This window comes from Mustelus asterias, chromosome 14, assembly GCF_964213995.1.
Source record: "Mustelus asterias chromosome 14, sMusAst1.hap1.1, whole genome shotgun sequence".
NCBI lineage: Eukaryota > Metazoa > Chordata > Chondrichthyes > Carcharhiniformes > Triakidae > Mustelus > Mustelus asterias.
In genome coordinates this window covers 104,934,797-104,949,298 of record NC_135814.1, presented here as the reverse complement: position 1 = coordinate 104,949,298, position 14,502 = coordinate 104,934,797, and the positions used below count along the sequence as shown (strand labels likewise).

At 42.9% G+C, this 14,502-nt stretch overlaps 1 protein-coding gene across 14 annotated transcripts in view; it reads left to right on the top strand.

Annotated features, from left to right (window-relative positions):
• hdac4 (histone deacetylase 4) overlaps positions 1-14,502 on the top strand; it is a 444,296-nt gene that overhangs the window by 359,217 nt on the left and 70,577 nt on the right. For all 14 annotated transcript variants that reach the window (XM_078229095.1, XM_078229096.1, XM_078229098.1 and 11 more), the window contains 2 exons: positions 4,503-4,689; positions 9,314-9,447. In XM_078229095.1, the coding sequence (XP_078085221.1) occupies positions 4,503-4,689; positions 9,314-9,447 (321 nt within the window). The remainder of the gene's footprint in view (positions 1-4,502; positions 4,690-9,313; positions 9,448-14,502) is intronic.

Here is a 14,502-nt window from a genome sequence, read left to right as displayed (position 1 = left end):
AATGAAATACAAGGATTAGGCATTGCCTTGACATTGTCTCAATCCTGCCCCCTACAGGAGAATTTAAATATAATACAAGGATAATTAATCTTCATTCCAAGTAAAACAGCAGACAAAAACAATCCGGCAAGATTAATGCAGAAGTATAATTCTGCATTAAAGATTTAATAGTAGTAGAATTATTTGAGGATTTTTGCATTAGGAATTCACTGTATAGATGGATCAGCGTCAAAGTGTATATAGATCTGACAAAATTAATGCAACAAGTGGCTTGCCTGCATTCAGATGTGCAGAACAGCAATCTGAGCAGATGCTTGTAATGTGTAGCTTGTATTTTAATGCCATTCCCCATAATCTTTGCACAGAGATATCTAGCATTTTGTTTTCGTTTCAATTTCATCCCCTGCCTGCGCTATCATGATGGAGAAAGATCTCATCTATGCAATCAGTTTTCAGACATCTTGCGTAGATGGCGGTGTGAAACCCTGTGATGGCACTGTGTTTACTCTGTGTGTTTAGGGGGTGATTAGAAGAAGATATAAGAAGGAAGGAATCAGCTGGTTCATGATTTGGAATGGGAATCTTGGCACTGCTGTTCCCCAGTCACTGTCGACGTAAAGTCATTTTCCCCAGCTAAGGTCAACTAATTCAGCATGGACCAAAGGTTGAATCCAGGATCCAGTTTCTGTATTGCCCCACCACACACGATACATTAAGCCATCAGGAGAGAAATCTGTCAAGTTTATTCACAGCTTTTGTATTTTGCCTTGGAATATAAAAATCTGTTTTTTTTTTGTCTTGTGATTTTTTAAAAAATTAAACAGCTACAAATTAATTGCTTTTTTCTCTTTTAATTATTAAATATGATCAATTTTTGAACAAATAGTCTTGTGTGTTGACAGTTTACCACTTCCTACTACTTCAAAATTAAATAAATTTCATCAAGTTTCATACAATAAAATATTTTTCCAGGTCTTGTTAACCAAAATTAATTAACTTGAGTATTAAACAACAGTATAATAAGATCCACAAAGTTGGTGAATTTATGATGTGGAGATGCTGGTGTTGGACTGGGGTGGGCACAGTAAGATGTCTCCCAACACCCAGGTTAAAGTCCAACAGGTTTATTTGGAATCACGAGCTTTTGGAGCGTTGCTCCTTCATCAGGTGAGTGGAAAGGTGGGTTCACAAACACGGCATATTTTGACAGAGACATAATTGCAAGATAATGGTTGGAATGAGGGATTTATCCCCCTCTCCACTCGCACTATCTGCACCTATAAAGACTTGATTATCTGTGAAAGACTCACATTCCAACCATTATCTTGCAATTGTGTCTCTGTCGATATATGCTGTGTTTGTGAATCCAACTCTCCACTCACCTTGCGGCACGGTAGCACAGTGGTTAGCACTGCTGCTTCACAGCTCCAGGGACCTGGGTTCGATTCCCGGCTTGGGTCACTGTGTGGAGTTTGCACATTCTCCTCGTGTCTGCGTGGGTTTCCTCTGGGTACTCCGGTTTCCTCCCACAGTCCAAAGATGTGCAGGTTAGGTTGATTGGCCATGCTAAAATTGCCCTTAGTGTCCTGAGATGCGTAGGTTAGAGGGATTAGTGGGTAAATGTGTAGGGATATGGGGTAGGGCCTGGTGGGATTGTGGTCGGTGCAGACTCGATGGGCCGAATGGCCTCTTTCTGTACTGTAGGTATTCTATTCTATTCTATTCTACCTGATGAAGAAGCAGCACTCTGAAAGCTCGTGATTCTAAATAAACCTGTTGGACTTTAACCTGGTGTTGTGAGATTTCTTACTGGTGAACTTAAGAGGTAATTTTTTAAGCTTGACCACAGCAATTTCTCTGGAAAGGCGAGCATTTGTTGCCAATCCCTAATTTCCCTTGAGAAGATGGATGTAGGTGCACCCATACTGCTGTTAGGAAGGGATTTTGATCCAGCAACAGTGAAAGAATGATACAGTTCCAAGTCAGGATTGTATGAGACTTGGAGGGGATCTTGAGATGGTGATATTCACATGGTCTACTGCTCTTATCCTTCAAGGTGATAGAGGTCAGAGGTTGAGAAGGTGCTGTCAAAGGAGCCTTGGCATCTTGTATATAGTGCACCCTAATGTTACAGTGCGCTGCTAGTGAAGGGAGTTTAAGGTGATGGACGGCGTGCCGATCAAGTTGGCTGCTTTGCCCTGAATGGTGTCAAGCTTCTTGGATGTTGTTGGAAGTGCAGTCTTCCAAGCATGGCTTATGGTCTTCATCATAACAGTGTTGCTTGTCAGTGAGATAGCCATGTATTACTTTTAGCACCTTCATTTGAAATATCATTGCATGCAAAAAAAGTACACCCACTTGGTTTTGTATTTGGGGAGGTGGTGGTGAAGTGGTATTGTCACTGGACTAGTGACCCAGGGCAATGTTCTGGGGACCCGGTTTCGAATCCCAGCATGGCAGATGGTGAAATTTAAATTTGGTAAAAATCTGGAATTAAGAATCTACTGATGACCCCAAAGCCATTGTCGTTAAAAACCCACCTGGTTCACTAATGTCCTTCAGGGAAGGAAATCTGCCATCCTTATCTAGTCTGGCCTACATGTGACTCCAGAGCCGCGGCACGGTAGCACAGTGGTTAGCACTGCTGCCTCACAGCGCCAGGGCCCTGGCTTCGATTCCTGGCTCGGGTCACTGTCTGTGTGGAGTTTGCACATTCTCCTCGTGTCTGCATGGGTTTCCTCCGGGTGCTCCGGTTTCCTCCCACAGTCCAAAGATGTGCGGGTTAGGTTGATTGGCCATGCTAAAAATTGCCCCCTTAGAGTCCTGAGATGCGTAGGTTAGAGGGGTTAGCGGGTAAATATGTGGGGATATGGGAGTAGGGCCGGGTGGGATTGTGGTCGGTGCAGACTCGATGGGCCAAATGGCCTCTTTCGGCACTGTAGGGTATCTATGTGGTTGACTCCAAATGTCCTCCGAAATGGCCGAGTGAGACACTCCATTGAAGGGCAATTAGGGATGGGCAATAAATGCTGACCCAGCCAGCGACGCCCACACCCAATAAAAAAAACCTGTACCTCGATTTAAGTTGAATTCCTTTTTCCATAATCCATAGAATGACGGATCCTTTTTCTCCCAAGATCAATTTACAAATTTTGATGTAAAGAAAGATCTTGCACTGAAGTGTGTCCCAGATACCTATTCTGCTGCCGTGTGCCAGCAACATCAGTTTGTATTAGTCTAACTTTGATCAGCTTGGGAAGGTTACAGCAGGCGTTTGGGGTCAGATTGCTTTCTGATTCAGAAAGCCTTTCTCGCTTTGAACATGCAGCAAACGGAGGCATTGAGTAGGGGTGGGTCAGGATAAAGGATGAGTCATTTCCCATTGAGATGAGATGAAGTTTCTTCACTCAGACAGTTATGAATGTTTGGAATTCTCTACCCCAGAGAGCAGTCATTGAGTATATTCAAGTCTGACATGCTATATCTTTGGACACTAAAGGAATCGAGTGATATGGGGCTAGGGTAGCAAAGTGGAGTTACTGAATGACAGAGCACGGTAGAAGGGCCCAATGGCTTACTCGTGTTCCTATTTGTTTCTTTATTGAACAGCATAAAGGATTTGGTGACCCATCTTGGTTCTAATGTTGGACTTGATGCAGTGGTCCCAATATTGATACCAGATGTGTTTTATTTCCCCTTTTGCCAGCTGCACACCACATCCTCGCTTTCTGAATTAATTTAGACCGTTTTGATTGACAATTCATAAGAAAGTAGTCGACTCCTGTCAGTTTTATACATTTCATTCTTCTAAATTGAACTGAATACAGGCCCAGTCAACCCAATCTCACCTCATACGTCAATCCTGCCATTCCAGGAGTCAATTGGTGAACCTTCGCTGCGCTTCCCTTTATGGCAACTATATCCTTTCTTAGATAAGGACACCAAAACTGCGCACAATGCTCCAGCTGTGGTCTCACCAAGGTTCTATACAGCTGCAGTAAGATGTTCTTGCTCCTGTACACAAACCCTCTTGCAATAAACGCCAACATACATTTGCCTTCCGAGTGGCTTGCTGCACCTGCATGCTTGCTTTCAGCGACTGGTGTACAAGGATACCCAGGTCCCTTTGTACATCAACATTTTCTGATCTATCGCCTTTTAATCATACTCTACTATTCTGTTTCTCCGTCCAAAATCGATAACTTCACATTTATCCACGTTATACTGCAGCTGCCGTGTATTTGCCCACTTTCTCACCTTGAAACCTCTTAACGTCCTCCTCACCACCCACATTCCCACCAAGTATCGTGTCATCAGCAAATTTGGAAGTATTACATTTGGTTCCCTTGTCCAAATCATTGATGCAGATTACGAATATGTGTAATCAAAAAATTAAAGTACCTAGGTGTGCAGGAAGGGTAATAAAGAGCCATGAATTATATCTGATTGTTTCATTTATTTGAAGATTGAACATTATTTGATTGTTTCTCTCTGTGGTACAGCAAGCTCTTCTCCTGGAACAGCAACGTATTCATCAACTTCGCAATTACCAAGCATCCATGGAGGCTGCGGGGATTCCAGTAACCTATAGCGGGCATCGTCCACTCTCCCGAGCGCAGTCATCGCCTGCTTCAGCTACCTTTCCTATCTCCGTTCAAGAACCACCTAGCAAACCTCAATTCACTACAGGTAAGTACTTTTCCAATTCTGAAACCTCAGTTCCTACCCCTGATCAATTGTGTAACATCCGTAGAATCCCTACAGTGCAGAAGGAGGCCATTCGGCCCGAGTCTGCACCGACCACAATCCCACCCAGGTTGTATCCCCATAACCCCACATATTTACCCCGCTAATCCCTCTAACCTATGCATCCCGGGACACTAAGGGGCAATTTAACATGGCCAATGCATCTAACCTGCACATCTTTGAAGTGTGGGAGGAAACTGGAGCACCCGGAGGAAACCCACGCAGACACGGGGAGAACGTGCAGACTCCACCCAGACAGTGACCCGAGGCCGGAATTGAACCCAGGTCCCTGGCGCTGTGATGCAGCAGTGCTTGCCACTGTGCCACCAAGGTCTTTATCACTCTACCTTTTGCAAAGCGTTTGATTTCTGCCTAAAAGTTACTGCGTATGTTTGTTTGTGCTGAATGTGCTTATCATTTAGTAGCAACAAAGATGTGACAAATATATTACTGAATTTTTATGCAGCTTCATAATTTTGATCTACACACTGCCCCATTAGCGGCAGCTCCCAGACTAAACCCAGCTGTACCTCTTCACTGCTTCTGTGTTGCCACATTCCTTGTCCATCTTCCAGTCCTGCATGAGCTGCCATTTTCTGCAGTTAAACATTTTGGAGACCCACTGCATTGTTTACAGCCCCCGTCACAAACTCCACTGATTTCTATCCTTCACCTCGGCCATCTCAGACCGATCAAAATCTGTGTCTTATTCCACCCCAAGCTGACTCCACCTGCCCTCTATCACCAACACTGTCTAACAAAGGGTCATCCGGACTCGAAACAAATCCAGGCTCTATTCTCTCTCCACAGATGCTGTCAGACCTGCTGAGTTTTTCCAGCATTTGTTTCACATTCCAGCATCCACGGTATTTTTCCTTTAACTGTCTACTTGTACCTCCATTGCAGGGGTGATGGTGTAGTGGGAATATCACTGGGCTAGTCATCCAGAGACCTAGGCTAATGCTCTGGGGACATGGGTTCAAAAATTTGAATTACGTTAATAAATTAGGGTATAAAACTAATCTCGGTGATGCTGACCATAGAATTATTATCGATTGTTGGAAAATCTCATCTGATTCACTGATGTCCTTTAGAGCATAAGACATAGGAGCAGAATTAGGCCACTCGACCCATCAATTCTGCTCTGCCATTCAGTCATGGCTGATATTTTTCTCATCCTCATTCTCCTGCCTTTTCTCCATAACCCCTGATCCCCTTATTAATCAAGAACCTATCTATCTCTGTCTTAAAGACACTCAATGACCTGGCCTTCACAGCCTTCTGCGGCAAAGAGTTCCACAGATTCACCACTCTTTGGCTGAAGAAATTCCTCCTCATCTCAGTTTTAAAGGATCGTCCCTTTCGCCTGAGGTTGTGCCCTCTGGTTCAAGTTTTTCCTACTAATGAAAACAGTCTCTCCACATCCACTCTAACCAGGCCTCGCAGTATCCTGTAAGTTTCAATAAGATCCCCCCCTCATCCTTCTAAACTCCAACGAGTACAGACCCAGGCTCCTCAGCCGTTCCTCATACGACAAGCTCTTCATTCCAGGGATCATTCTTCTGAACCACCTCTGGACCCTTTCCAAGCCCAGCACATCCTTCCTTAGGGAGGGGGCCCAAAACTGCTCACAATATTCCAAGTGGGGTCTGACTAGAGCCTTATACAGCCTCAAGGAAATCTGTCGTCCTTTCCCGGTCTGGTCTACATGTGGCTCCAGACCCACAGAAACTAGCAAGGTCAGTCCAAGGGAAATTAGGCCATGCCAGCAACATCCCCTCACCCCACCTTGACCCACCTATTAAGACACACCAGCATGTTCACAAGTGATGACGGGTTGGATTCTGCTGTTATTCCTGCCATTAATCACATCCAGGACTGAACCATGTTTATTCTTATAGTTGGTGAAGTGGAAGGGTATCATCTCTTCACTCAAGTATCTTGGCCAGCATCCCACTCTTCACCCTCGATAAATTTAATCTCTCTGTATCCTATCCTATACCAAGTCCTGCTCACCAGTAACCTCTATCCTCAGATGCCTCAGATTTTAAAAATTTCTTCATCTTGATTGAATCCTTTCAAAGTCTTGCCTCCCCTCTCCCCACCACTCCATGTGTCTCTAACCTTCCCCAACACACCTCTACATTCCTCCAACTCTGGAATCATCCCATTCCCTTTACCCCATCATTCGTGGTTGTACCTTTAACAGTCCAAACTAGTCTGACTCTGGAAGCCCTGCACTGGAGATGGGCAATAGAGAGGTGTCTGTTTTAATGAGATTCCAGAAGAACATGGGGGTTTAGGCAGCTAATGGCATGATTGCCAATGTTGATGACTTGTGAATAAGCAGGAATCTGCTGTCAGAGGGACATGTGGTTCTGGAAAGCCCTTACTAAGAACCAAATCCCACACAGGCTGGTACATTTCTTATGTTCTGAAGAAATCAAATTATCGTAATGGATTAATACAAAAGAGAACTGCTGCCTATTGTGTTGTGAAAGGGACTCTAATAAACTAGCTGTTTGGATATGTACAGACCGATAGAAATGGCAGCAGATTGGGAAAAGATTTGTGACTGCTCAGGTCCTTGAAGTTGGGATACCTGGCAAAATCTTGTATAAGTAGTTGTGGCTCATGAAAATCATTGTTGAAGTAAGCATCCTTAAAGTCCAAATCTGCTACTTAATAGTGCATTAAAAGTACATGTTGCTAAATTTGCCAACTTGAATAAGAACATAAGAAATGTTCTTCATAATGAGGGAGATAAGGATCCTTGGGTTTAAAATAACCGAGGACTTTCTTGCCTCTATGAAATTACAAAGTAGTCGCACTCAATGTGCAGGTTCTCTGACATAATGGTATTTTTTTAAGTTCGGCAAAGGGCAAAGCTTTTACATTTGTAGACCAAAGGAATAGAACCAATGAAGATATTCCGAGAGAGGAAGAGGGTACCTTCCTTGCCTCCTACCACCCCTGGGCAAATCCACCACAGAGGTATCTGTGCCTCATCCCTCCAGGGGGAACCTTGCAGTGCCAACCTGTTCCGGGGGAATTGCCAGGAGGAGAATGAATGATTCTGGACTGTTGATCAGTCAGGTCATGAAAAGTTCATAATCCAATTAGCATGAAAGATGGGGCACTGTGAGGGAGGACAATGATGGGAGAATGGGGGCAAGATGATTGGAGATCATCTGATTGAATCTCCCAGAATATATCCATTTGCCAGGACACTGGGCTTGTTCCTTTCCCCGGGGGTTGTAGTGACCTTAGCGCTCCCGGAGGTGGGGAACCTGGGTGAGTGAACTTGTTATAAAGCTCGCTGACCTGTCGTCACTTCAGCGAGGTACAAAAATCTGGCGAGGGGGCTTTTAAAATTAGATTGAAATTTATTCAAATGAATGTAAATCAGGTCCTCACACATGGACGTGAATCTAATTACAGCGCCAGCAAAGGGCAGTGAAAATCAGATATTGTGACCTTGCCAGTGAGATTGGCGATTTCGGGGTTTCACCAGATCTTGAGCACCCCCACCGGAGATCTCGTGGACAGAATGTGTTGGCTCAAGATCCCACTCTGTGACCCTGAAAATACACCACCTACCTTGAAAGTCTTGATTGCCAATACATTATTGTTTTTGGATTATTTTGTGTGTTTCAAACTTTGTCACCGTATTATCTAGTATTCTAGTCACAGAATCACGGAATTGTTACGGTACAGAAGGAGGCCATTTGTCCCATCCTGTCTGCAGCGGCTCTTCAAATGAGCATCATGATTTAGTGCCATTCCCCCGTGCCCCTGCACATTGTTTCTTTTCAAATAATCATCAAAAGCCCTCTTGAATGTCTCGACTGAACCTGCCTCCACCCCGCTTCCAGGCAGTGCACTCCGAAACCCAAACCATTCATTGGTTTAAAAAAAATACCAAATTCACCTTCTTCATTCCTGAAAGTTGTGGATTCATTGGTATGACAGTTTCATTGTCTAACTAATTATGGCAATTTTATCAGTTGATCTATAACAGACCTCTAAATGACATGAGGAAAAAACCCACTGGTTGGAGAGCTTTGGGAATCACAGATCTAAAATCACCTTCTTCCTTCTAAGCATTGCCTCATTTCATGCCTCAAATTGCTGATGAAGTGTATTCCAGAATGTTAATTTCTGGAAGAACTGCGTGTTTTGTTGCGGGTGAATTAAGACTAACCGATTCCATTGCCTTGGGAATTTTATTTTCCGGAGATTCACCACTTGCTCGCTGCAATGTTATTTTTCTTCCTGAGAATTCTAGGTTCCCTTCCAGTACACCGGACATGATGGCCATTTTCAGTAGTTGACTGATAGCTGGGGGGGGGGGTTGGCAGTTCTAGTTCTTCCTCAATTAATCATATTTCCTTATAGCTAAAATTAATGAACAGAAGAATACGATGAAAATCAATTTGACAAATCTCCTGTTGTAGTTCTGAACCCCACAAGAAAACTTATTTACACTTTTCACATACTCATTTTTTTTTCGCATGTGTTTCTGGTGTATAGTTCCTTGAATGTTTTCTATTCATTCCTGCAACAGGTCTTATATATGATACACTGATGCTAAAACACCATTGTACCTGTGGAAATACAAACAGCCATCCAGAACATGCCGGCAGAATCCAGAGTATCTGGTCTCGACTCCAAGAGACTGGCCTACGCAGCAAATGTGAGGTAATTTCCAGAGACAGGAATTCCTTGAAATAAGTTGATCTGGAAACAAACTTTCGCTATCTTTATTAAATAGCACAGGGCAATTATTAGAAATTTTAAAACACAACCTTGGGCAGACACAAAATTTAAGAATAATGCAACTGCTTGGGTTACTCTATTTGCCAAAATCAAATTATCTGTGAACTGTTTTAAAGCTGTATGTAATTTATACAGAGAAGACTTATTTTAACTTAGCTGCATAGTTAAGTGATAGTTGGTCTGTCATGGTACAGCTGAATGATAACTTGATTTAAGTTGGTGAAAATATGTTTCTGTATTCATGGTTTGGACATGTTGTGGGAAATTGTTACTAGTGATTTAGGAAAATATACCACAGAGCATGTATAAGTTTCATTTGGAGAAGCGATGGCCTAGTGGTATTACCGCTAGACTATTAATCCAGAAACTCAGCTAATGTTCTGGGGACCCGGGTTTGAATCCTGTCACGGTAGAATTTGAATTCAGTAAAAATATATCTGGAATTAAGAATCTACTGATGACCATGAAACCATTGTCGATTGTCGGGAAAACCCCATCTGGTTCACTAATTTCCTTTAGGGAAGGAAATCTGCCGTCCTTACCCGGTCTGGCCTACATGCGACTCCAGAGCCACAGCAATGTGTTTGACTCTCAACTGCCCTCAGGCAACTAGGGATGGGCAATAAATGCTGGCCAGCCAGCGACGCCCATGTCCCACGAATGAATTTTAAAAAGTCATAATACAATGATTTTTTTTTTCACAAAAAGCTACAGTGACTGGGAATGATGATGTCTCTCATGCTATTTCTGTTCACTGAGTATTTTGTACTGAAACGTTTATTGGCCTTTGATCTACTGAGTTTATGGAACTCAAGTAATGACTGTTTATGTCAACGCTTTCAATTTGCATCAGTTTTGTTGGGGACCATCATGGAACTAGACATGGGGTGACCATCGCTTCTGGATATGGCATTTTCTGGTTTACAGTAACGTGGAAGCTGATGTACTTTATCTTACTACCACAACTTGCTTTGGTTCTGTAGGGAATGTTTTAATGTGCATTACATTACAGAGCTGCCAATAATGTTAAGGATCAAAATAACTATATTTAAATCATTCAATTAATAACGTCCAACTGGTTGGCAGTTCCTAGCTCTGACACGAAACCTGGAAGCGTTGTGGACTGAGGAGGATAGTGATAGACCTCAATACAGGCTGGTGGAATTGGCAGACACACGGCATGTGAAGGTTAATGCAGAAAATTGCAAACATTTTGTTAGGGAAAAAGGAGAGTCAATTAACAAAAAAAAGGGACAATTCTAAAGAGGGTGCAGAAGCAGAAAGACCTGGGTGATATGTGTACAAATGATTGAAAGTAGGAGGGCAGGTTAAGGATGCAGTTAAATAACACATAGGGAATCATTATAAACGGAAGCATAGAATATAAAAACAAGGAAGTTATGGTGAACCTTTACTTCAGCTGAGGCCAAACCAGTGTTTTATATTGTGTCCAGTTCTGGGCACCACATGTTAGAAAAGATGTGAAGGCATTAGAGAAGGTGCAGAAAAGATTCTGGTAATTGTTCCAGGATGAGGAATAGACTGGCAGAGCTGGGGCTGTGCTCCTTAGAGAAAGAAAGGTGAGAGGAGATTTGATTAAGGTGTTCAAAATCATGAGGGGTCTGGACAGAGTAGATAGGGAGTAGTGTTCTCATTGGCAGAAGGGTTGAGAACCAGATGCTGCCAATTTAAGGCAACTGTCAAAAGAACAAAAGGCATTATGAGGAAAATGTTTTGCACAGAGTGTTTGGGACTGGAGTGTACTGCCTCAGTGTGGTGGAGGCAGCTTTAAATGTGGCTTTCAAAGGAAGATTGGTCATTGTCTAAAGAGAAAAACATTTGAAGGGCTACAGGGGGAAAAGTAGGGAAATGGGGCAAGGTGAGCTGATCTTGATGGAGCTGACAATGGCCAAATGGTCTCCTCCTGTGCCGTAACCTTTGTGATTCTATTTAGGGGGAACCCAAAATTCTGTCACTAACAAATGGCCAAATAGCTCCGACTTAGAAATCTAGAAACTAAATTCACAACATTTTTGTCTAGTTCTCCTTTTCCTTTCTATCCGCTGTTTATATATTTTTTCTTTCCTTTGAAGTCACAATTCCTTCAGACAGAAAGTGTTTTGAACTGTGAATGCAAATATAAAAATGGACCGACTGTGACAGGGTTCACAGGTGTTCTTAGATCTGGAATATGGTTGGCTTGTTTACTTCATAACTCTGAACAGCAAATCTTGTGACTATATATAAACTGCCGCGATCAATGACTAGTAAATGCTTTTTACCTTAAAATAGATTGTTTTTCCACATGCAGATAAATGTCATACCATATGTGTGACAGACACGCAGCAGATGTAAGAGATTATTACTGCAGATCTCTTGTGGTATTGCTTATGATAAATTGGAGGATATGCTATTTTATAATGACGGGAGCATTATACCATATAATGCATCGTGTATTATTAGCTTGTTGCTGAGGCATTTAAGGTGGCCTGCCCCTGTAAGATCAGGAAGTCTTAAGTGAGCACAGTCTAAGGTCACTTACTTTTATAGCTGTAAATATTTAGTAAGTCTGGCAGCATTTATGGAGAAAAGGACAGAATTAATATTTCAGACCAGCGCCAGTTATTTCAGATTTCCAGCATTCCCACACAATATTTTGCTTTATTAGTTTCATTGCTGTTTGGTTGGGAAATTTTCAGGTTAGGATGTGCTCACCAGTTTAAGTTGCAGTCAGAAGCACAGTGGTTAGCACTGCTGCCTCACAGCGCCAGGGACCCAAGTTCAATTCCTGCCTTGGGTCACTGGCTGTGTGGAGTTTGCACGTTCTCCCCGTGTCTGCGTGGGTTTCCTCTGGGTGCTCCAGTTTCCTCCCACAGTCCAAAAATGTCCAGGTTAGGTTGATTGCTAATTTGCCCCTTGATATCATAGGGATTAGCAGCCTGCATACATGGGGTTACAGAAATAGGATGGGATTGCTGTCGTTGCAGACTCGATGGGCCAAATGGCCACCTCCTGCACTGTAGGGATTCTATGATCCAAATATTTTAAGGGTTTTACATCAATGAGCGTGTATAATGTCAAATATAATGTCTGTCACGTGCTTGTGATAGTTTTGGAGAATAATGATGTATCTTCAGTGGAAGGAACAGTTTGTTAAATAATATATAGTTTAATAATGGGAAGGAACATTCCATCGTCTAATACACGCTATTTATTCTACAATGCTAAAGTTCCGTCCTTTTAAGAGCACCAAGCCTAAATGTTGTTAAGTACACACAGGCTCAGAGTTTGCTCAAAATGTAATTTTTGGCTGAGCAGAGAAATAGAGACTGAAATACACTCATCAGTTTTGCGTTACAGCCCAGTAATGCAGTGCTCCAAGAAATACAGCAGCACCTTATTAGTTGTTAAAGGATTTCACATGTTAAGATGGTATCCAAAAGCTATTTTGACTTTTGGTATCCATTGGAAACCGTTTGCAATTTTTTTGTTCTTTCACTGGAGGTAGGTAGGCATCGTTGGCCATCCCTAAGTCACCTTTAGGAAGGTGGTGGTGAGCTGCCTTTTTCAACCACTGCAGTCCATGGTGTGAATACACTCTGTGCTGTTAAGAAGGAAATTACAAGGTATTGACCCAAAGACTGAAAGAACAGCGAAATTGTTCCAAGTCAGGATGGCATGTGACTTGGAGGTGGTGGTGTTTCTATGCATCTGCTGCCCTTGTCCTTCTGGGTGGTAAGAGATCGTGGGTTTGGAAGGTGCTGTCAAAGAAGCCTTGATGAGCTGCTGCAGTGCACCTTGAAGAAGGTACAGACTGATGGAACCATGTGTCCGTGATGGATGGAGTGAATGTTTAAGCTAGTGTATGGGATGCTGGTCAAGTGGGCCTCTTTATCCTGGATAGTATCAAGCTCCTTGAGGTCTGTTGGCAGTACACTCCTCAGGAAATCCTGCAGCAATGTCTCGGGACTGAGATGATTTGGCCTTCAACAGCCACAGCTATCTTCCTTTGTGCTGGGCATGACTCCAACCTGTGGAGAGATTTCCCCCGATCCCTGTTGTCTTCAGCATTATTAGGTCTCGTTGAAGCCACAATCGATCAAATGCTTGATATTAAAGGCAGTCACTCTTATCTCACCTCTTTTGTCCATGTTTGGATCGAGGCTGTAATGAGGTCAGGAGCTTGAGTGGCTCTGGAGGAACCCAATCTAAGTGTTTGAGAATTAAATCTCATCCTTCAGTTCCCTTCATTTGCTCACACAGTGAAATGTAGGAAGTGAGCATTGTGTAAGATGTCCTCTGTTCAGTTTTATTAGGTGGTATAAAAGACAAAACTGGCGAAGTGATGCATTCGTAGCACTCAATCTGGTTATAAGTGAAGAACATAGGTTCACATAAGCCGTCCATTGCCTATAGTAGGCAAGTTACATTAGCTGTAGGAGGTAGGACTGTATTGTGCTAGAACCAGATTTTGGTACCTAGAGCTGCCTTAAAAGCCACTTTTTCAGTGGCAGTGATTGGCTACTGGTAGAAAAGTGGTAACTGACCATAAGGCATAGGAGCAGAAGTAAGCCATTCGGCCCATTGAGTCTGCTGTACCATTCAATGAGACCATGACTGATCTGATGTGATAATCCTCATCTCCATTTTCCTGCCTTATCCCTTACTGATTTAAAAAATGTGTCCATCTCAGCCTTCAACATACTTAATGACCCAGCCTCTACAGCCCTCTGCGGTAAAGAATTCCACAGATTCACTCCCCTCTGAGAGAGGAAATTCCCTTCATTGACTTTGTGCAAATTTACTGCTGCCTTTCCTGCAATGCAACAGTGGCTGTATTTCAATGTACTCCATTGGCTGTAAAGCACTTTGAGACATCTGAGGTTGTGAAAGGCTCACTCTTTCATGAATCTGATATTTCACACATCCATTTAGAAGTACATTGCCAACTCATTCCATTGTGTTAGAAGTGATGCA